Here is a 23,826-nt window from a genome sequence, read left to right as displayed (position 1 = left end):
TTACATTTACTAAGATATGATTCCAGTACATTACCATGTAGATGATCTTTTTGAGCTTTTCACAAAGCTCTTGGGGATTCTTCCTCATTCAAATGATTGATGCAAATGAGCAAACGATTCAAAGCATTGAAAACTGATGCAAAAACACTGACACCTGGTGGTTTGCAGTCAAACTGCATAACACTACAAACTACTATACAACACTGCATCAGGGCCCATCACTGCATCAGGGCCCAACACTGCATCAGGGCACATCAAATCAAATCAAATCAAATATATTTATATAGCGCTTTTCACAACACATGTTGTCACAAAGCGCTTTACAGGATTTACAAGGTTAACAATAAAACATCACTGCATCAGGGCCCAACACTGCATCATAGCACATCACTGCATCAGGGCCCAACACTGCATCAGGGCACATCACTGCATCAGGACCCAACACTGCATCAGGGCACATCACTGCCTGCACAACATTCCACCGAAAATAAGTGCTAATTTGTTTGGATTTGTTTTTATCCAAACACAGTTAAAATACAGTAAATAAGCTCACTTATTAAGTGAGGTTATTTACAGTAGGCCTACACGCACTGTCTGCTGGTTTATTTTCTCGATGATCAGTAAAACATTCGGTTTACCCCTCAGTATTTAAATAGTAAAATACTTTAAATATTAAAGTGCAAATTAACAACTCTTATCAGTTTGATTCTTTAGGATTAAAATCTACAGAAGGGTAAATCTTGCCAGGCTGACAATGGTCTGATGTAAGCAACACAGCTAAAGCTAATCTATTTCTATGTATTTCAGTGTTTTGTAGCCATGTACAGCTATATACAGTATTCTGCAGCTATGTTCATATTAAAATAAACTACATTTTTAATTGTTAGCATGTGCAAAACAATCTATTATTTACTTCTGTTACGTAGATAGTTACTTAACGAATGGATATGTGTACATGAATGAACATCTTCATTTTTGTCGTCTGTCAGAGTAAGACTTTTATTTTGATATACATATGAAAGCGGATTGTGTCCCGGAAGCAAAAGAAAGACGTTGTATTGTTGCTGTTTTGAAGTTCCTGCGACGGTGGCGGTCTGGTTATTTGAGTGTTTATGATATAAATCATCACGGTTTTAACCTCCGCTCGCTGCAGGGATGTCGGCGCAAGGCGACTGCGAGTTTTTGGTGAAGAGAGCGCGCGAGCTCGTGCCAGCAGACCCCTGGGCCGCCAAAGCGTGGCTGATCACCGCGCGCACACTCTACCCTACAGACTTCAACATACAGGTAGACCAACAGACCCAGCAGAACCAGTAAACCCAGTAGACCCCGCAGAACCAGTAGACCAGCAGACCCAGTAGAACCAGCAGACCCAGCTCACATGCAGACGTGTTCACGCTTTAAATGTGTCGCTTGTGCATGCTAACATGTCCTGTAGCGTCTTGGTTTTAACATAGTCGCGCCGTCTTCGTGTTGGTTTGAGTTTGTTTTCTCCACACTTTCTCTCCTGCTCTGTTCTAGTATGAGATGTACATTATTGAGCGTAACGCCGAAAGGACGGCCTCCGCCGGCAGACTGCTCTACGACATGTGAGTGTAGGCGCGTCCTCTCAAAGAGCGCTGAGACTCTGAGTAGTCCCACTATCAGCACCACTCCAACACCTGCGGATGGGGGACACGTCCTCTTCTGGCCGGTCACCATGACAACGCTAATTAGAAAGACGTAAACAAAGAAGTGAAGGGACTGATGAATAATCCTCACAGTTGCGTGTATTTATATACATGTGTCCTCTACCACTTTGGTGTTTGGAGTTGGTGTCAAGATGCTCTGTTGGAGGATTCTTTGAAATTAATCTTCACAATATTCACAATAATCTTCACATAATTTGCACTCTGTTATATTTTGCATCCTTTCTGTCTTTGCACCAGATTCATCAATTTCCCTGACCAGCCAGTAGTGTGGCGTGAGATCACCGTGATCACAGCTGCACTCCGCAATGACAGCCAGGACAAACACGCCCTGTTCCTCAAAGGTGAAGTGTTTGAGAGTGGGAGAGGGAGAGGGAGAGAGAGTTGGGGGGAGTTTGACAGGGTTGATAAGGGTCTTGTCATTTGCAGCTATGGTGGCTAAGCTTAAAGAAAAAAAAACACAGCAATGATCTTTTTTTTTCAGAATTAAGGTGTTGTGTCTTAATGGTGCACATGGGAGTCTTGTGTGGTTCCAATAGCAAATGTCATAAAGAGATGTGCTTGGATGTGTTTGAGAGTCTTTGAGGTCAGTTTTCATGTTGATAACATTGTGTGTGTTTGTGTCTGTATGTTGCAGGTGTGTTTGAAACTCTTCCTGGCCCTGTTCAGTGCCAGATGTTGTTGAAGGCTACAGAGCAGTGTTTTAACACTCTAGAGAAAGCAGAGATGCTTCTATTGTTACTGAAGAGATTTCCAGAGTCTGTAGTTCAACATGGGGTGAGAACCACCTTCACACACACACACACACACACATCCGGAACCTCTTAGGATAAAAGACCTATTACATATTAGCTATTACAAATTAACAAATTTGTTGCAGATCATACGATACACAGTGTCATATGATCTCATAGTATCATATCTGTCAAACTGTCCATTGTTTAGTCTTTGTGATTTTACAGTAACCTTATGTTGAACTGTGACCCCTTGATATTTCAGGTCAGTTTAGGAGAGTCCCTGTTGGAGGCGGAGCTTGCAGAGGACTTGGACACACCTGTCAACTGTTTCAGGAAGCTGTTTGGTGCGACGCTTTTCACATTTACACGTTTCCTCATGACTTTGACTCTGCCAGTGTATTCAGTGCTTTGGGGTATTAATACAATGTTTTCTCCCTCTCCTCCTCTTTCTCTTTCTTTCTCTATCTCTCTCTCTCTCTCTCTCTCTCTCTCTCTCTCTCTCTCTCTCCACATACACATACATTTGTTTGTTTCTTTGTTTTTTCCCCATGTTCCTCAGTCTGTGATGTTCTGCCATTGATTGTCAATAATGTGGAGATGCGTCTTCCGGCGAGTCTGTTGTATAAATACATGCACAAAGCAGCAGAGTTTTACATTGGCTACGTAACACAAAGCCCCTGCACAGACGCACAGTTACAGGGTAAGTGATGCTTACACTCACTCCGCTTGGACAGTGTTCTTTCCAGGGTTCCCACGGGTCCTTGAAATCCTTGAAAGTTTGTGAATCTGAAAAAATAAGTTCAAGGCCCTGGAAAGTTTTTGAAAACAGGCATAAAAGACAGTTGTCCTTGAAGGTCCTTGAATATTTTGGGGAGTTTGAAATTTCACATGGATGAAGACCGCAGTCAAGGAATAATAGGGCACAGTTGGTAGGAAGTCAATATTTACAAAAGATTGCTATGAAAAAGATTGTCATAATGTTTTAAATTTCTCATCCTTTGTTGAAAAATATGATATGATAGTTTTTATAAAGATTTTAAGAAAGTCTGCAAAGTGATTCCTTTAGCATTAATTCAATTAATCAAAAATGTCATTTTATATTCAGAGTTGACTGTTTCGATGCCCACGTTAAAGGTGAATGACTAACTTAGTTGACTTCAAGTGCAATAACAAGATTATCACTGATGGTATGAGACAAAAGATGTAATAGAGATTCTTTCACAAAACATCCTAATACAAATTATAAAACCACAATGGCTTGTCAAATGGCCCATATCTTCTAAAGTAAAAGAGACTCATTTCAAAATAATAAATAAGATAAGATTTAAACATTATGTGGATTCATGTACCTTTTGTAAATCAGAAGATGAATTCCAGGAGCATTTGTTTTTTCATGTCAACATTCACAAAGTTTTTGCATGGACACTAGAAACACGATTAATCTCAAACTTAACATTCTTTTGATACCATTTTACTTTATGCGGAAAACTAAAGTTCGGATTTCTCTGATGCCATAAATGTAGTCGTACTTTTAGCAAAATACCACATTCACTACAGTAAGTGGAGTGGTTAAAAGCCTTTTTTCTCTTTATGAATGAATTATATTCATATTACTCTTCATTAAGTAGATTAAAAAACTTGGAAAATGCTAGAATCATCTCACACCAGATTTCTCTAGAGATCTATAGTTCTAATCTCATTATATGGCTTTGCTCCTCTGTTTTATGTATGTACTGTATGTGTATATGCATATGTGTATTATTGATATTATTATTTGTCTACTGTCAACGTGTCATTATTTTGCCAGCACAAGTTCATTTTAAATTATGTTGATTCTACAGGGCCTATGCTGACTTTTACTTTGCAAAAGTTTGGTCATTCTCCTGTAGAGAAATCTTTGTTTGTTTGTTTGTTCAGCACCGAAAGCTAGTGTTTCCTGTAGGTAGTTAACGTATGTGTAGCCGCTTTACGTGAATGTCACCTTCTCACAGGTCCACTGCTAAATTGCCAGTCATGTTGAGTGTGAATTAAGTTTTCGTTTAATCAGCGCTTAATGTCATGCACAGAACATTTCAGGATGCATGTCTTGAATTGGCATTTGGTCTTTTGAATTTGCATTGAATTAACAGCGTTTTTTGACAACATATTCAGGGGTAAGAGTAGGTAAATGGTGCCAGGTGCAGTCCTTGAATTTGAGGAAGTTGGTCCTGGAAAGTCATTGAAAGGTCCTTGAATTTGATGTTAACCAAGGTGTGGGAACCCTGTCTTTCCACTCACTAGTATAGCTAATAAATCAGATTGCTGTGTGTTTGTGTGTATAACTATAATGCTAATATATACTAATATGTATATATATTAGCATTGTGTGTGTGTGTGTGTGTGTGTGTGTGTGTGTGTGTATATACACAGTTGTGCTCAAAAGTTTACATACCCTGGCAGAATTTTAGCTTTCTTGGCCTTTTCTCAGAGAATATTAATGATAACACACAAACCTTTTTTCCACTCATGGTTAGTGGTTGGGTGAAGCCATTTAATGTCCAACCACTGTATTTTCTCTTTTTAAATTATAATGACAACCAAAAACATCCAAATGACCCTGATCAAAGGTTTACATACCCTGGTGATTTTGGCCTATAACATGCACAGAAGGTGACACAAATTGGTTTGAATGGCTACTAAAGGTAATATCCTCACCTGTGACCTGTTTGCTTGTAATCAGTGTGTGTGCATAAAAGCTGAGTGAGTTTCTGGGATCCAGAGAGACTCTTGCATCTTTCATCCAGCCACTGACAGTTCTGGATTGTGAGTCATGGGGAAAGCAAAAGAATTGTCAATGGATCTACGGGAAAAGGTAGTTGAACTGTATAAAATAGGAAAGGGATACAAAAAGATATCCAAGGAATTGATAATGCCAGTCAGCAGTGTTCAAACTGTGATAAACAAATGGAAAATCAGGGGCTCTGTAAAAACCAAACCACGGTCAGATAGACCAACAAAAATTTCGGCCACAACTGCCAGGAAGTTTTTTCGGGATGCAAAGAAAAACCCACAAATAACATCAGCTGAAATCCAGGACTCTCTGAAAACTAGCGGTGTGGCTGTTTCAAGATGCACAGTAAGGAGGCACCTGAAGAAAAATGCGCTGCATGGTCGAGTGGCCAGAAGAAAGCCATTACTGCGCAAATGCCACAAAGCATCTTGTCTACAATACGCCAAACAACACAGAGACAAGCCCCAAAACTTCTGGAACAATGTAATTTGGAGTGATGAGACCAAAATTGAACTTTTTGGCCACAACCATAAACGTTACATTTGGAGAGGTGTCAACAAGGCTTATGATGAAAGGAACGCCATTCCTACTGTAAAGTATGGAGGTGGATCGCTGATGTTTTGGAGATGTGTGAGCTACAAAGGCACAGGAAACTTGGTCAAAGTTGAAGGAAAGATGAATGCAGCACGTTACCAGCAAATACTGGAAGCAAATTTGCATTCATCAACCCGGAAGCTGCGCATGGGACACACTTGGACGCTCCAACATGACAACGATCCAAAACACAAGGCCAAGTTGACGCGTCATTGGCTACAGCAGAACAAAGTGAAGGTTCTGGAGTGGCCATCTCAGTCTCCTGACCTCAACATCATTGAGTCACTCTGGGGAGATCTCAAGCATGCAGTTCATGCAAGACAGCCCAGGAATTTACAGGAACTGGAGGCTTTTTGCCCAAGAAGAATGGGCAGCTTTACCATCTGAGAAAATAAAGCCTTATCCACAACTACCACAAAAGACTTCAAGCTGTCATTGACATTAGAGGGGGCAATACATGTATTAAGAACTGGGGTATGTAAACTTTTGATCAGGGTCATTTGGATGTTTTTGGTTGTCATTATAATTTAAAAAGAGAAAACACAGTGGTTGGACAATAAATGGCTTCACCCAACCACTAACCATGAGTGGAAAAAAGGTTTGTGTGTTATCATTAATATTCTCTGAGAAAATGCCAAGAAAGCTAAAATTCTGCCGGGGTATGTAAACTTTTGAGCACAACTGTATATATAATGCAGCTTGAAGGTTTGTGAACTCTGTGTTCACTCTGTGGCCATGGACGTGATTGGAACACCTGATTCTGGCACAAATTTTAACAAATGTATTTTCATTCAACCAGCAATTTCACAGAAGAAGATAATAAGATGACCTCATTGTGGAACAAAATGTCTCATCTTTTATTTACATTTGAACAAAATGTGGCATGTCCAAAATTATTCATACCCTTCCCAGTAATTAATAGAAAAGCCTTTATTGGCTATTACAGCAATCAAACGTTTCCTATAATTGCTGACTGGCTTTTTGCACATCTCCACTGGTATTTTAGCAATGAGCTCCAATTCTTGGAGATTGGAGGGTCTTCTTGCCGTCACACTGATCTCCACAGATTCTCAATTGTATTCAAGGCAGGACCCTGACTCTGACTCTGACCCTGACCTTGACTCTGACTCTGACTCTGCTCACTGCAAAACGTTAATGTTTTTGTCCACTGACCATTTCTTGTGTGTTTTGGGTCGTTGTCGTGCTGAAATGTCCACTGGAGCCCAAGGCCAAGTTTCTCTGCAGACTGAATGATGTTGTTGAGAATCTTGATGTATTGCTCTAATTTTATCCTGCCGTGTACTGTGATTAGGTTCCCTGGACCACTGGCTGAAAAACACCCCAATCATTAGGTTCCCACCACCATGTTTGACAGTGCGAATGGTGTTTTTGGGGTTGACGGCTTCTCCGTTTTTACGCCAAATGAAGGATACATTGTGGCCAAACAATTACATTTTTGTTTCATCTGCCCATAAAACAGAAAACCAGAAGTCTTCTTCTTTGTCCAGATGAGCATTTGCAAAGCCCAAGCAGATTTTTTTTTTTTACTTTTTTTACTGGCTGGCTTTTTTTTTTTTGGAGAAGTGTCGTCCTCTTTGGTCTGCATACATGGAACTCATGTGTTCGTATCCTTTGGGCTGTCGGCCTTGAGACGTTGGCACCAGCAGAGCCCAGATTCACCAGGATGGCCTTGGTGGTGATCCTTGGCTTCTTTTCCACCTCTGAGATGTTCCACAGTGCTGAACATATTGTGTTTCTAATAATACTTTGCACTGTAGCCACTGGAACTTGAGAACATTTAGATTTGGCCTTGTAGCCCTTTCCTGTCTGTGACTGCGTGTAGCGGCTGCTTAGGTGGCTCTTCTGGCTTAGCCGTGACTGTCCTCAAACTGCAGAGAGCTGCTGATTGCTCATTGTTGAGCTGATTAAAACAGCGTCGCCAGTGAGTCAGGGTCATAGGTGCTTTAGAAGTGAGCTTTGGGATTTCCCATAGACTGACAGTTCGCTATGGGTATGAATAATGTTGGACATGCCACTTATTGTTCAAGTGTCAAATGTTCTTTTTCTTTTTCTGGGAAATTTCTGGTTGAAAGAAAATAAGTTTCTCAAAAATTTTCCAGGCGTATGAATAATCATGTCCTTGGTGTAGGAAATCACATTGGAATATCTGAACACAAGGATATAAACAAAAACAAAAAGTATTAGAGTGCAGGACCAAGGAAACCATGTGCGTCACCATCTTGAAACATCGATGAGACTCACATATACACTCACTGGCCACTTTATTAGGTACACCTGTCCAACTGCTCTTTAACGCAAACGTCGAATCAGCCAATCACATGGCAGCAACTCAATGCATTTAGGCATGTAGAGTCGATCTGCTGCAGTTCAAACCGAGCATCAGTATTTCTTGATCACGATAATGAGTTCATTGTACTCAAATGGCCTCCACAATCCCCAGATCTCAATCCAATAGAGCACCTTTGGGATGTGGTGGAAAGGGAGATTCGCATCATGGATGTGGAGCTGACAAATCTGCAGCAACTGCGTGATGCTATCATGTCAATATGGACCAGACTCTCTGAGGAATGTTCCCAGTACATAGTTGAATCTGCCACAAAGGATTAAGGCAGTTCTGAAGGCAAAATGTGGTCCAACCCAGTATTAGCAAGGTGTACTTAATAAAGTGGCCGGTGAGTGTATATCATATACTATATTGGGCAGTCATGGTCCGGTGGTAGGGAACTGGTCTTGAGGTCATGACTGATGTACCCTTGAGCAAGGCACCTAACCCAAACTGCTCCCTGGGCGTCGGGCAAGGGCTGCCCACCGCTCTGGGCATGCGTGCACCACAGCCCCCTAGTAATCACTAGTGTGTGTGTGTGTGTGTCTTATCACTACACAGATGGGTAAATGCAGAGGACAAATTTCGAGTGGGGTGAAAATCACAATTGACAAATATGGCACATTTACAAATTAAATTTACAATTATATATTTGCATGCACAGTAAAAACAAATAAAGGTGTTTTTACTGCACTGACCCAAAAGGTGTTTTTCATACTTTTCAATTATACAACTCATATTAAAGTATAAATTTTTTCACATTTGAAAGTGAAGATCATGCCTCTTTTAACCATATGATGGTATGAAATATCTCAAATATACACATATCTCACAGGACTAATATTTATTGCAACAAAATTCCTGTACATGTTTAAAACAAAAGTGAGTGATAGTAAAATTGAAACTTTTTAATTTAATGAACGTGTGTGCATTAAACTAATAAAACAGTTCCACATAGTTTCAAGGTGAAACAGTCACACTTCCCTCTTATACAAATACAGTCACACTTCCCCCTTACACAAATACAGTTACAGGGTCAGTAAGAGGTTCACTCTCATACTCTCATAAGAGGTTACAGTGTCCGTAACAGTTACACTCCTCTTGTAACCAAGTGACACTGGATTAGTTACATTCATCTGCTCATAACTCTTATGAACTGTTACAGGGTCAGTAACTGTAACACTCTTCCTATGTGAACACAGAGTAACATGAATAAGTTACATGACCCTTTCCTATTATGTACACTGTTATTGGGTCAATAATAGTTCCCCTCTACATTAAACACACAGAAATGGGGTTAGTAACATGGTCTTCTCTTACAGTACAGATGAATGATCATGAACACTTATTTTCTCTCATTCTGCAAGAGACCGTGGCCCAGTGAGCACACGTGTTCAGTCACATCTAGTTTGATGTGCTGCTTTGCATTTTAAAAAAAGGACAGAATTTTCATCACAAGATTTTCTCAGAAGGACTTGTTTTTCATGCCTCTCTCTCTCTCTCCCTCTCTCTCTCACTCAGCGTCACAGGAAGTGGCTGGGCTTAAGTCTCCGGGATTGGGGCGTGGCCAGCGCTACGTGATTGACGGCCTGTCAGAAAAGTCATCAGTGGTGGCAGAGCCGTGGGAGAGACTGCTTGAGATAGTGGGAGTGGTTGGAACACGGTGTGAATGGCAGGGAGAGAAAGGGAGCAGGTAAGTGTGTGTGTGTGTGTGTGTGTGTGTGTGTGTGTGTGTGTGTGTGTGTGTGTGTGTGTGTGTGTGTGTGTGGTTGCTCTATAGGACATAAACGGGGCTCCTCCAGAGGGTGAAGGATGTGTGTGTGTGTGTGTGTGTGTGTGTGTGTGTGTGTGTGTGTGTGTGTGAAAGGTAGTAAGTAAGTCGCTCTGGATAAGAGCGTCTGCTAAATGCCATAACGTAAATTTGTGTGTGTGTGTTCTGTAGGACCTACACGGAGCTCCTCCAGAGGGTGAAGGAGGTGTGTCCTTACCTGCCCAGTCTGGAGGGAGACACATTGTGCCGCTGCTGTAGTCAGATTGTTACCTGCTCAACTCTCGTGCTGTTCCGCTGTTCCTACCTCTATGTGTCCGCTGTGCAGCCCTCGCTCTTTCAGGGTCAGTGTGTGTGTGTGTGTGCGTGTGTGTGCGCGCGCGTGTGTGTGTGTGCGCATATGTGTGTGTGCGCGCATATGTGTGTGTGTGGGCATGTTTGTGTGTGGGTGTGTGTGTGTTTGTGTGTGCGCGTGTGTGTGTGTGCACGCATGTGCATGTGCATGTGCGTGTGTGTGTGTGTGTGTGTGGGCGTTGGTTCTTTTCAACTAGCATCATTCAAGTCTTAATCTTTAATGCACAGAACACAGTTTGATTCTGTAAATCAGAAGCTTTTTCAGATGTTAACAGGAAATTGAATGTCGTAAACATGCTTGTTTGTACTTGTCTTATTAAACTCATGGACAACAGTATCTGTTACAGATGTTTTAGAATTGAACCAGTGCTTAATTTCTGTGTGTAAGACAGGTCATAACTCTGTGTGTGAGACAGGTCATAACTGTGTGTGTGAGACAGGTCATAACTGTGTGTGTGAGACAGGTCATAACTCTCTGGGCTCAACTCCATGGGTTCTGCTGGAGGATCTGTCAGGCGTGTTTAACGACGTGGAGGTGGAGAGATCAAGTGGGAAACACGCACACAAGAAACGCAAGCTTGCAGATGGAAGAGAGAAAACCGTGGTGAGGACTACCCAGGTCAGAGGTCAAGGGTTGGGCCTAAAGAGATAATGACCATTTAAATGTGTCCAGGGTTTTCTGACCTCGATTGTGTGTGTGCTTGTAGAGCTCCGATGATGAAGATGCTCTCGGGATGGGACGAGGAAGACACATTCTGGTGAATAAAACCGAAATGACGGGGTGGACAGAGACTTTGGAACATTTCCGCACTGCGAGAGAGAGTTGGGACCTCCTGCATTCACATGACACTCTGGAATCAGGTAATGTGTGTGTGTGTGTGTGTGTGTGTGTGTGTGTGTGTGTGTGTGTGTGTGTGTGTGTGTGTGTGTGTGTGTGTGTTTGAGTTTGTGAATGTGTGTGTGAGTGTGAGTGTGTGTGAGGGCCAATAAAAAAAAATTTAATGTGTGTAACTTTCACAGGATAGTTCAAACTTCAGCTTTTCTTCTAAATGATGGCAAAACTGTTTATCTCCTCAATCTATATATTTGTCTTGTCAGCAGTAATTCACATGGGCTTTTTACTGGAACGTTTACCATCGGACAGGTTCACGTGGTGGTTTTGGCAGTGTGTTCTGTTATAAAGACAAAATGTGGTAGTACCCGATATCAAAAGTCCACATTCATTAATAAGGAAACATGCTACTGTGGAGATGTTTACTGTTAACATCACGTTACATCTGGTGGTAGGTTTTATGAATGGGACTCACGGTATTCTGAAATTCTGAGTTTCTCACCATTGGAATACCTTCAGAATGAGTTAATGGGGGTTTGCTTTCATTTTGTCAGTGGATGACTGGTCTGCATATCATGATGTCAAAGCAGCATTAAAGTTTTCTATTTCTTCAGTTATTGCTTACCCAGACTCATTTCTTGCAGAGTTCAGTAAGATATGCATGGCATGGAAGACAGAGAATTGGCTGTGGTTCCGAATATTCCTCACCGACATGATTATATACCAGGTATGAATTATCTCATATTATATACCAAGTATGAATTAACTCATATTATATACCAGGTATGAATTAACTCATATTATATACCAGGTGTGAATTATTTCATATTATATACCAGGCATGAATTATCTCATATTATATAACAGGTGTGAATTATTTCATATTATATACCAGGTGTGAATTATTTCATATTATATACAGGTATGAATTATCTCATATAATATAACATGTGTGAATTATTTCATATTATATACCAGGTTTGAATGATCTCATATTATATACCAGGTGTGAATTATTTCACATTATATACCAGGTATGAATTATCTCGTATTATATACCAGGTGTGAATTGTCTCGTATTATATACCAGGTGGGAATTATCTCATATTATATACCAGGTGTGAATCATTTAATATTTTATTCTTTGCACATAGTTCTAAACCAGTAATCAGAAAATGACAACACAGTAAGGTATGTGTGTGTGATTTGAACGAGTTCGTTTTACAACTTTGCATACATGTGTGTTAATGGATGTGTGTGCCTGTGTTTGTGTGCATGTGTGTGCGTGCACGTGTGTGTGTGTGTGTGCGTGTGTGCATGTTTGTGCGTGCGCGTGTGTGTATGTGTGCGTGCGTGTGTGCGCGCATGTGTGTGCGTGCATGCGTGTGTGCGCGTGCATGCGGTATGTGCGCGTGTGCGTGTGTTTCAGGGTCAGTACAGGACAGCTCTTTCCAGTCTGGTGCAGATGTCATCTCTTCTGCCCCAGCAAAGTCATAGCAGAGTGACGGAGTCACTCACAGCAGCCAACCTGGAGACACACAGAGCTGTGATACAGCAGGCATCCTGTCACTACGCCCTGGGGGAGCACAGGGTAACACACACACACACACAGCATGCATCTTCAAACGCTACGCCCTAGTTCAGGGGTGCTCACAGTTTTCAGCTTGCGAGCTACTTATAAGATGACCAAGTCAGAAAGATCTACCGGGGGTGGCGGCGAACGTAATTTGTTGAGGGGGGGGGGGGGGGGGGGGGGGGTGGCGAACGTAATTTGTTGAGTGGATTGCAGATTGGCTACCGTGAATGTCAATCAAAATACAACCGTCAGAGCAGATGTGCGATTCATCTACTACTATTTTATGTGACGCGATCTACGCACATTCCTTCGCGATCGACCGACACTTCGCGATCGACGTAATGAGCACCCCTGCCCTAGTTGTTCACCAGAGCAGTTGACCAAAATGTGTGTAAACACCTGCTGATGTGTGTAAACACCTGATGTGTGCACATTTCTGTGCTTTTTTTCTAGCTTGCATGTGAGAAGGTCTTGGAGGTCGTCAGTGGCCTGGTGCCTCAGAATCACGAACCGGTGAAGTTCAGTGAAGAACCGAACCGTGGACGAGGCAAATCCAGAAAAGGTGTGTCCATTAGAGCTCGAACACAAGAGAGAAGTCCCTGTCTGATTCCATCCAGATCTGAGGAGTTTGACATTTTAAAAAATGAATTTATTATTTATTTATTTCTTAATAAAATCCCAAAGGCATCAATAAAGGTCTGTCTGTCTGTCTGTCTGTTTGTTTGTTTGTTTGTTTGTTTGTTTGTTTGTTTTTACTAATAATCTAGTTTTTATAACACCAGCCCCCTCTGACATGCTATACTGGGTCTTTAATGATCAGCATTGTTATAAGAGTTTCTTTACCATTTCCTAGGCAACGACCTGAGGCTAGTTCCGTGCACCAGCAGAGACGTTCTGCCCTTCTGTCTGCAGCTCATCCTAGCGTGCTTCAAGGTGCCCACACCACCACTAACACCACCACCACACTACCACTAATAACACCACACTACCACTAACACCACCACCACACTACCACTAACAACACCACCACACTACCACTAATAACACCACACCACCACTAACACCACCACCACACTACCACTAATAACACCACACCACCACCACACTACCACTAACACCACCACCACACTACCACTAACACCACCACCACACTACCACTAATAACACCACACCACCACTAACACCACCACCACACTACCACTAACACCACCACCACATTACCACTAATAACACCACCACTAACACCACCACCACCACACTACCACTAACACCACCACTGACACCACACCACCACTAACACTACCACTAACGCCACCACTACCACTAACACCACCGCCACACTACCACTAATACCACCACTAACACTACCACTAACACCACACCACCACTACACCAGCACTAACACTAACACCACACCAGCACTAACACTAACGCCACACCAGCACTAACACTAACACCACATCAGCACTAACACTAACACCACACCACCACTAACACTAACACTAATGCCACCACTAACACTACCATTAACACCACTAACACCACCACCACACTACCACTAACACCACCATCACTAATACCACACCACAACCATACTACCACTAACACCACACCACCACTAACACCACACTACCACTACCACCACTATCATCACCACACACCACCACTAACACCACACCACCCCAACACCACACTACCACTAACACTACCACTAACACCACACCACCACTAACACCACCGCCACACTACCACTAATACCACCATTAACGCCACCACTAACACCACACCAGCACTAACACCACACCAGCACTAACACTAACACCACACCACCACTAACACTAATGCCACTAACACTACCATTAACACCACTAACACCACCACCATACTACCACTAACACCACCACCATCACCACACACCATCACCACACACCACCACCACACTACCACTAACACCACCACACCATCACCACACACTAACACCACCGCCACACTACCACTAACACCACCACCATCACCACACACCATCACCACACACCACCACCACACTACCACTAACACCACCACACCATCACCACACACTTAACACCACCGCCACACTACCACTAACACCACCACCATCACTAACACCACACCATCACCACCACACTACCACTAACACCACCACACCATCACCACACACTAACACCACTGCCACACTACCACTAACACCACACCACCACCACACTACCACTAACACCACCACCAACACCACCACCATCACTAACACCACCACTAACACCACACCACCACCATCACCACACCACCACTAACATCACCACCACCATCACTAACACCACACCACCACCTCCACCACCAACAACACCAACACCACCACCATCACTAACACAACACCACACCACCACTAACACCACAATCACCACACACCACCACCACTAACACCACCACCAACACCACCACAACCTCCACACACCATCACACTGCACATGTCCGTGTTCAGGGCTCCAGGGGACGGGAGGGGGGATGTGATGGGACACAATCGCCATTTGGTAAAAAATTCAAACAAAGCACCAAATCATCATCATCATCATCATCATCATCATCATCATCCTCCTTTAAAACTACCTTCGCTTCCCATGTTGATTGTTTTGATCATAGCTGTCTCCAGTTAACATGTAGGGTTATATGTTAATATGTAGGGTTATATGTTAGGGTCACCTGTCTCACACACTAACACTACCATTAACACCACTAACACCACCACCACACTACCACTAACACCACCATCACTAATACCACACCACAACCATACTACCACTAACACCACACTACCACTACCACCACTATCATCACCACACACCACCACTAACACCACACCACCCCAACACCACACTACCACTAACACCACACCACCACTAACACCACCGTCACACTACCACTAATACCACCATTAACGCCACCACTAACACCACACCACCACTAACCACCACCACACTAACACCAGCACTAACACCACACCAGCACTAACACTAACACCACACCACCACTAACACTAATGCCACCACTAACACCACCACCATACTACCACTAACACCACCACCATACTACCACTAACACCACCACCATCACCACACACCACCACTACACACCACCACCACACACTACCACTAACACCACCACACCATCACCACACACTAACACCACCGCCACACTACCACTAACACCACCACCATCACTAACACCACACCATCACCACCACACTACCACTAACACCACCACACCATCACCACACACTAACACCACTGCCACACTACCACTAACACCATCACTAACACCACACTACCACTAACACCACCACCATCACTAACACCACCCCACCACCATCACCACACCACCACTAACATCACCACCACCATCACTAACACCACACCACCACCTCCACCACCACCATCACTAACACCACACCACCACCTCCACCACCAACAACACCAACACCACCACCATCACTAACACAACACCACACCACCACTAACACCACAATCACCACACACCACCACCACTAACACCAACACCACCACTAACACCACCACCAACACCACCACAACCTCCACACACCATCACACTGCACATGTCCGTGTTCAGGGCTCCAGGGGACGGGAGGGGGGATGTGATGGGACACAATCGCCATTTGGTAAAAAATTAAAACAAAGCACCAAATCATCATCATCATCCTCCTTTAAAACTACCTTCGCTTCCCATGTTGATTGTTTTGATCATAGCTGTCTCCAGTTAATATGTAGGGTTATATGGTAATATGTAGGGTTATATGTTAGGGTCACCTGTCACACACAGTTGTCTATGACATTTTATGATGGGAACAGAAGCATCTTTATCTCTCTCTCTCTCTCTCTCCATATTTCTCCATCTTAATCTGCTCCTTTATCTTTATTTCAGTTGCGGGCCTTTGCAGATGGTAGCAGAGATGACCTGGCTCTGGGTCATGTGATCGTGCTCCTGCAGCATGATTGGCCGCTGGGAGAGGCCCTCTTCCTGAAGGCAGTGGACAAGATTTGTGACCATGGGAGTTTTCAGTATGAGAACTTCTTTAACTACGTCACAAGTATCCTTGAACGTGTCCTGTGTCCTGACCTGTTGGCCCCAGTCTTTAGCAGTGGGATGTCACCTTGATATCTACCTCTGCATTCATCTGTGTACTGCATCCGCTCTTGTCTTCCGGATGATGCAGTGTGTGTCGTCTGTGTGAGTGTGTGTGGGTGTGTGTGTGTGTGGTCTTGTATGCATACTTTGTTTTGCAGCTTGACAAGCTCCTATTGTCGATATATGTAAGGTGTGTGTGTTATATGTAAGATTACATGGCTCGTTGTTAGACTGCTGTTATATCTTGAGTCTCCTTGACCTCTGACCCAGACATTGACATGTTAGAAGAGTTTGCATATCTGCGTACCACAGAAGGGGGGCGTGTCCAACTGGAACTGTTGCCTAATCAGGGGATGTTGATTAAGTAGGTCCGCCCCTTTACATCTGCTGTGATGAACAGGATGTGTTGAGAATAAGAACAAGGGATCATTTACAGTATTTTCTTTTTTTTACCTTTTTTTCCCCTTTTGATTTTATTTCGGACATAAAAACGTCTGTAGCTGCTTTAAATGCTTCTGACAGGAACAGCAAAACTTTTACAGTTCGTTCTTTCTTTCGTCCTTCCTTTCTGCCCCACGTTTCTTAGCTGGCTTAGCTTCTTGTGACTTCTGACCTGCTCCATGATTGGCAGATTTAGTATCTAATGACCTCTGACCTCTTTTATAGAACTCACACCTGGGGTGCATTCAAGACATTCTAAACATCGTTCTTAATTATGTATTTCGAGTACAAATGGGAAGTGGAACAAATTATGTAGGTCTCTTAAACTTCTGAATGCTAATACCAATTACGGGGTTTATATTAACAATAATTTAAATTACATTAAAAATCCCTATAGTTTTCTTTTTTAGTGTCATTCAGAGCTATAGTATCAACATGACGTATCTTGTGTAGCAGTCATTATGCTTTGTAATAAAAGATAATAAATTATAATTTTGCTTTTGAAAATGATTGAACCTTTAGAAACAGCTGTGCAGTTGTGTTTCATATTTCTTTTATTTGACCTCTGTGTGTTTATTTGAAGTACAGTTTTTGAAGTACGGTATTTGAAGTACGATGTTTGGATTCTTTGTGCACTCACAGTACGGAGTGCGCTCAAGGTCTTGAATGCATCCCTGCTCTTAGGGTGTTGATGAAATGGTGTTTGATGTTCGTAGGAACCCCAGCCCCGCCCTGGGGGTGGAGTTAAATACCCTGCTGCTTCCAGGGGCTCAGAAGGCTGACAGGTACCCTATCCCCATCATCCAACCAACCTCGCTCCTGGCTCCTCCCATCCCCAAGCCCCTCCCCCAGCCTGATCATACGCCGTTACGTTCCCTCTGTAGTCTGACTACCCTCCCTAATACTTTCTTAGTTTCTTTTTTTCAGGTCTTCTTTAGTTTTCATTTCACAAGTGTTTTGGTTTTCATACATGCATCAGTTGTATATGTTTTTGTCCAGTTTTGGTTTTCATACATGGCATCATTTGCATATGTTTGTCATGTTTTGTTCTGAAGCAAAAATGCTTTTGTTTATCATTGTCCGTGTATCTAGTATTCACTGTGCAAAGGTTTGTTACATCTGTGTAGAGTTTTCTGTGATGATCAATGTACACAACTTTAGCTTAATGCAGTTGTGAGATATGAGGATCAGAGGGTGTATGTCCGTTTGTGTTCTCCACGTTTGTGTGTGTCTCCACGTTTGTTTGTGTGTTTATTTAAAGGTGAGCGGTAATGTTACCAAATTTGTTTCAGATTGTGTCCAATGGTGTTTTCTGCTGAAAAGAAAACAACTTTGTTCTAATTTGTTCTAATTGTCAATATCGTAGACATCGATAATCTTTTTCTTTTTTTACACTATGGTCCTGGTCTTGGGGTTTTAAAGGGGTCCTCTTGACTAAAGCACATCTTTGCTCTTTCAGACATCATACTGTGACCCGTGGCATCACCAAAGGTGTGAAGGAAGATTTCCGTCTGGCGATGGAACGCCAGGTGTCTCGCTGTGGAGAAAACCTGCTCAGCGTGTTGCATCGCTTCTGCATAAATGAGAAGATTATCCTTATACAGTCCTTACCTTGACCTTTAACCCATGAACTCTGTGTCCTTTTAGTAGGACTGCTTCCTCCCTCTATGTAACGGTGCCCATCATACCAGCAAATGACTTTTGTACAACTATGTGCTACATCCCAAAAGTGCCACGCCATGTTTTGTATGTAGTGTCTGCTTTTCAACTCCATGTTTCCTGTTAAGTGTTTTAGATGTGGTGTGGTTGTAGTGGAGGATCACGTTGTGCTGTGTTCTCCTAAAGAGCGTCCGGTTTGCTCCTCACGTCAGCTGCACGTACCACATGTGACGTGCGGTGAAACCTGCCTGGTCACGCCCCTGCGGCGTTGCCCTGCGTGTCTCTGTGTGTGCTGGTTGTTGGAGTGGGTCTCTGTGACTGAGGCATCAAACTGAACTGAACGTCAAGGATATTCTTCAGCTCTCTGCAGCTGCCACTGCTGACACCACGAGTGGTCTCCTCCTTGAGTGGTCTCCTCCGTGAGTGGTCTCCTCCATGAGTGCAAAGCTTATTTGAGTACAAATGTGTGGTTTAGTTAAGAAAACTTGAATGTGACAATTTCAAAGCTTTCTACATACCATATTTTGATTTTGTTAACTGAAATGTTTTATTCAACAATATTTGTTAGTTACATAAGTTATGGTAAAAATCTCAAAAAACTATATCAGTACTCAATAATAAGTAGATTTTTCCAGATTACGGACATAATAAATGATGATTAACATTGCATAAACATTTATTTCAAGAAACCAATAACATACAAAGATTTGTCTTAGCATGACTTTGATGCATTAGAAATTATAATTCACATTGTTGGTTACCTCATTTTTTGGAAAATTTAAATTTGTCCACATACATTAATAAAAAAAATCCCTCTACATTTAAGGGAACATGTTGACTGGTGGTACTGCTCTGTATGCTGTGTTTAAAACAACATTCTTCTCAGTAGTCTTCTGCCTTTAGATGTCTTCACTCGTCATGTCTTCTCCCACCATCTGCTGGTTTTTCTCAGGCCTGGTGGTCAGTCTAGCGGGCTGGGTAGATCAGCCTGTAGGGCAGCCTGCAGGTGGGCCCAGAACATCCTTTGTTTGGTCTTGTCCTGCGGCCATTCCAGGTAGGTGCGTCTGGCCAGCATGGCCTTCAGCTGATGGTACTTTGAAGGAATGAGGTAAGGGGGCAGTGGCTCTAAGACAATGAGCAGAATGCTGTCGAGGCCTCGCGTGACCCTGTGGTGGCTGGCGAAGTACAACTCGTAATGACACCATTCGCTCTGGACAAAGTGGGAAGACAGAACGAAGACACAGCATCTGCTCTGCTCTATACAACGCAGGATGTTCTGCATGATGGTTTTACCCGGGATGAAGTCTCGCTCATGATGACATACTCTGAGACCCTTTCGGATTGCAGCTGGGTCCTCACCTTCCAACTTTGGTAGGAGTTGCCCTTTAACCCAGTCAGCGTTACGCTGGCTGTAGGATACAAAAGCGTGGTAGTGCACGCCTTGCAGCTCACCAGCTTGCTGTTGAGCAGCTCTTGCACGGTGTTTGGCACGGGTCCATTTCAAGATCATTCTCAAGTACCATGGAACATCTAGCTGATAGCAAATGAATAGCATGGTGGTGAGCACAATGATAGCTGGGACCAAGATGCTGGCTGCCAGTAGTTCAGCTCTGCAGGTGATCTCAGGCAGGGTGAAGTTTTGAAGCATTCTGTTGCTCCAGTGTTCTGGGTAACTGCATCGATACCCTTGTGGCCACTGACCCAGAGTGATTCTGCGGTCTTTCCAAACTTTTGACCCAGCCAGGTTGCCTTTGTCATCTATGAGGTTTGTGAATTCCCGCAAAGTACAGGTGCAGATGTACGGGTTTCGACTGGTGTCCAGAACAGTCAGGTGTGGACATGTTTCTAGAGCACCTGGTGACGGTGAATGGAGGGAGTTCCCGTGTAACACAAGTTTCTCCAGGTTTGGATAGCTTAGACAGTCTGGAAGATCCAGCAGGCGATTTGCTGAAAGATCTAAAATTCTGAGAGAGTCCAGACCAGAAATATTAGCAGGAATTGCAATGATCTGATTGTTTTGGAGGTTCAGGATGGTCACATTAGTGGGTAAGCACTTGAACACCGTCTGGTCTAATGCATTTGAAGATAAATCCACATGAGTAATTTTAGAGGGCCAAACGCAACTGCCCTGAGTCTCCTCATAGGACAGTAAGTTCTGACTGAAGTCTACATGTCTCAGCGAGCTCATAAGCTGAACTCGCAAAGTCAGTTGGATCAAGTTTCTAAGATTATTGCCCCTTAGAACTAGCATCTCCAGATTTGTAAAAGTATCACATTCCTGATGTGGACCTTTGGAGAAGACATTTTCAGACAGGATGCAATCAGACAAGTCAAGTACTTGTATGGGACTAATGTACTTTGGGCAGGTCATGTGGACTATTGGACACTCTGCAAATGTTAGGTTCTTTGCGGGAATGTTGATGAAGAAGTCATAGATAATCTCCTGAGGAAATATGAACACAGTCACTGATGACTGCCTGACACTAAGGGAGTCAATGACTCTGCTATGATTTCTAGTACTGACAAATGACATTTGTGTCATGGTAAGATTGAAGACACTCAGCTGTTCAATAGAGGACATTAAGATGCTATTGAAAAGGGCTGTAATAACGTTCCAGGTGGTCTGAATAGCAGATAAATGCAAATTGACTGTTTGAATTTCTGCTTGCTGCAATACAAGGTCTCTGAGGAAGTCTTTGGGATAATATAAGCTGCTGAGCTCTACTTCCTTAAAAGATGTTAAAGCATCAACAATCATTGGATTATCAACATTTTCGTTGTTTGACACCACAATAGAAATCTGAATTGCCTTTGCGTGTTTGAGGCTTCCTGCTTCATAGGCTTTCAGGTCCTGTGCTTGGATGAAGAGAGTCTGGAGTAAGAGTGCGGAGATGCTGTTAAAGTCTCCTTCTTGAATGTGGTCTGCACTCAGACCAAGCCACTTTAGATTTGTCAGTTTGGAGAACTCACTACCCAATACCATAACACCAAACATGTTGGAGCACAGGTTCAAATTATGTAGATTCTGTGTCTTTAAGAGGTATTTCTGGTTGGACAAGTTTTGGAGCCTGTTGTGGGACAGATCCAGTTCTCCTAGGAAAGGGGTTGAGATGAAGGTTTCTGGGTGTATATCCACCAGTATGTTCCAAGACAGATTAAGGAACTGAATGCTTGGAGTGCCACTGAAATCTTGTTTTTTTAGGGTCTGAATCTGATTTTGAGACAGATCCACGCTCACAGCTGATGATGGAATATCAGAAGGAACATGGGAGAGGTTTCTGCAAGAGTAGTCAAGGACAACTGTCTCCCAAACCATCAGGAAGGATGTTGGGAAGGACATCAGGAATACAGCCAGCATCCATGTGAAGTTCCCGAGAGCCCTCATTACTGCAGAGGGCACAAAATAAGATGATATAAGCAACACAGTTGTAGATTTGGTTGGATAATGATCAATAATAAAAACTATACAATTTCCAGAATTTGCTATGTGATTTTAAAAATGTTACATTTAGATTTGTCTGTGTAGGTAGACCTTATTTGATTAATATTAATGCAAATTTCATATGAACAAATCAGTACAATTAGATTTCATATATCTGTTCAATCAAACCTGTGTCTCATTATTGGCAAAGTTGAGTGTATTAATTATAATTGCTACATTTAAATTCCACAGGCTCGTGCTACTGCCTCTGCCTGTAGGTCCATAATAACTACACACAGACTCTGTCTCCATGCTTTCATCCATAAGACACAAGCCAAGATATTTATTGCACTCATATCACAGCTCACTTCAATATCTTACAACAGTTGAATCGGATAGTAGAGTAACCCTTACCCTAACCCTAACTAACCCTAACCCTAGTAGTTGGATAGTAGTGCCTGGTTTCTGTCTGGATTTTAGTTTCTGGATTTGGATAGTGTTATATCAATTATTAAATTAAAATGACAGGACAGGACATTAAAATGTCCACATGACAGGATAAAAAACTAAAAGAAAAAAGAATTTGTTTGAAGAACAATGGATAGTTGTTTATGGATAGTCACATAACTTGCATTTACACCTTTACTAGGCTTTTCAGTTTTGCTACTTTGGTCATTTCATAAATTTTTTACTTTTTTAAGTGTTAAATATAGGATATTAGTATATTAATACAAGGATTGTGAATGCTTTTTTACAATAAAAGATGGGTTTCAAGTCTTTAAACCTTGCAAATTTAACACAGACAAGGGCAAATCAGGATGCTGTCATAATGTTCACTGGGACCTCACTCACTCACTAACGCACTTTAAAATATATATATTTTTAAATGGTTGCTAAACCCATTTGAATTCAGTAGTTATTCAATAAAAAATTAATTTTGTTTGTTTAGGGCAATGATGCAAATAAAATCAGGTTTTCCTTAATGTATTTACAGAACTTTTTTGCTAATATTATATAGGTTTACTGTACGGTTTGTTAACATTGGCATGCATTCAACATCTTCCCTTATGCTTCTTTTAAAAATGAATTAGAACTAGAAACTTGTATTGACATTTTACATACCGGTTTATTGAAGAAAGTCCTTGTGCCTGTGAATCTCAGGCCACGATGACTTCCCCAGGACAGCAGTGCAGAGGAACTTGATCATTTAGTCAAAGCCAAAAACCAAAACTAATGTGAAAGCACATTATTCAAATTAGACCAACTTCTGCTTTTCTGATTTGAAGACACTTCTTTAAAAACAGATTCCACATCCTGCTGTGCATCACGTGGACAGAGATGTCCATGTCAGCGCCTTCTCGTGTCCTCGCTAAAATAAATCTGAGACCCTTGGTTGTGAGACACCACAAACACTGTGTGACACCATCTTAATAAGATGTACATGCTGAGACTTGATAACTGGATTCAGTACTATTCATCTGCGAACTGGA

General features: G+C 42.4%; 2 protein-coding genes across 5 annotated transcripts; one reads left to right on the top strand and one right to left on the bottom strand.

Annotated features, from left to right (window-relative positions):
- The first annotated feature begins 1,036 nt into the window (after positions 1-1,036).
- ints10 (integrator complex subunit 10) lies at positions 1,037-19,753 on the top strand. 4 transcript variants are annotated; one of them, XM_076988429.1, is made up of 18 exons: positions 1,037-1,284; positions 1,519-1,586; positions 1,926-2,029; positions 2,323-2,462; positions 2,685-2,766; positions 2,982-3,122; positions 9,652-9,823; positions 10,073-10,242; positions 10,717-10,856; positions 10,960-11,113; positions 11,729-11,811; positions 12,514-12,675; positions 13,114-13,222; positions 13,514-13,593; positions 16,612-16,777; positions 17,086-17,179; positions 17,973-18,041; positions 18,716-19,753. In XM_076988429.1, the coding sequence occupies exons 1-18, from the start codon at positions 1,156-1,158 to the stop codon at positions 18,870-18,872; spliced, it is 2,220 nt and encodes a 739-aa protein (XP_076844544.1). In that variant the 5' UTR covers positions 1,037-1,155; the 3' UTR covers positions 18,873-19,753. The 4 variants fall into 4 exon arrangements, with proteins under 4 accessions (XP_076844544.1, XP_076844534.1, XP_076844524.1 ...); XM_076988419.1 differs by lacking the exon at positions 17,973-18,041 and having other exon boundaries at positions 10,717-10,853; XM_076988409.1 differs by lacking the exon at positions 17,973-18,041.
- On the bottom strand, positions 19,574-23,581 carry tlr1 (toll-like receptor 1). The gene is made up of 2 exons (XM_076988386.1): positions 23,459-23,581; positions 19,574-22,302 (listed from the first exon to the last, which is right to left on the bottom strand). Exon 2 carries the CDS (start codon positions 22,298-22,300, stop codon positions 19,877-19,879), a length of 2,424 nt encoding a protein of 807 aa, XP_076844501.1. The 5' UTR covers positions 22,301-22,302; positions 23,459-23,581; the 3' UTR covers positions 19,574-19,876.
- Between the last annotated feature and the right edge of the window lie 245 nt (positions 23,582-23,826).

Source organism: Brachyhypopomus gauderio, chromosome 2 (genome assembly GCF_052324685.1).
Source record: "Brachyhypopomus gauderio isolate BG-103 chromosome 2, BGAUD_0.2, whole genome shotgun sequence".
In the NCBI taxonomy this organism is placed as follows: domain Eukaryota; kingdom Metazoa; phylum Chordata; class Actinopteri; order Gymnotiformes; family Hypopomidae; genus Brachyhypopomus; species Brachyhypopomus gauderio.
Note: the sequence above shows the minus strand (reverse complement) of the source record. Positions and strands in the feature narration are given on the sequence as shown.

Excerpts from the sequence above, each read along its gene's own strand:
- ints10 (XM_076988429.1), top strand. The coding sequence starts at position 1,156 with ATGTCGGCGCAAGGCGACTGCGAGTTTTTGGTGAAGAGAGCGCGCGAG. Across the intron at positions 1,285-1,518 it reads CTACAGACTTCAACATACAG|TATGAGATGTACATTATTGA; the intron begins GTAGACCAACAG and ends GCTCTGTTCTAG. Across the intron at positions 1,587-1,925 it reads GGCAGACTGCTCTACGACAT|ATTCATCAATTTCCCTGACC; the intron begins GTGAGTGTAGGC and ends TCTTTGCACCAG.
- tlr1 (XM_076988386.1), bottom strand. The coding sequence starts at position 22,300 with ATGAGGGCTCTCGGGAACTTCACATGGATGCTGGCTGTATTCCTGATG.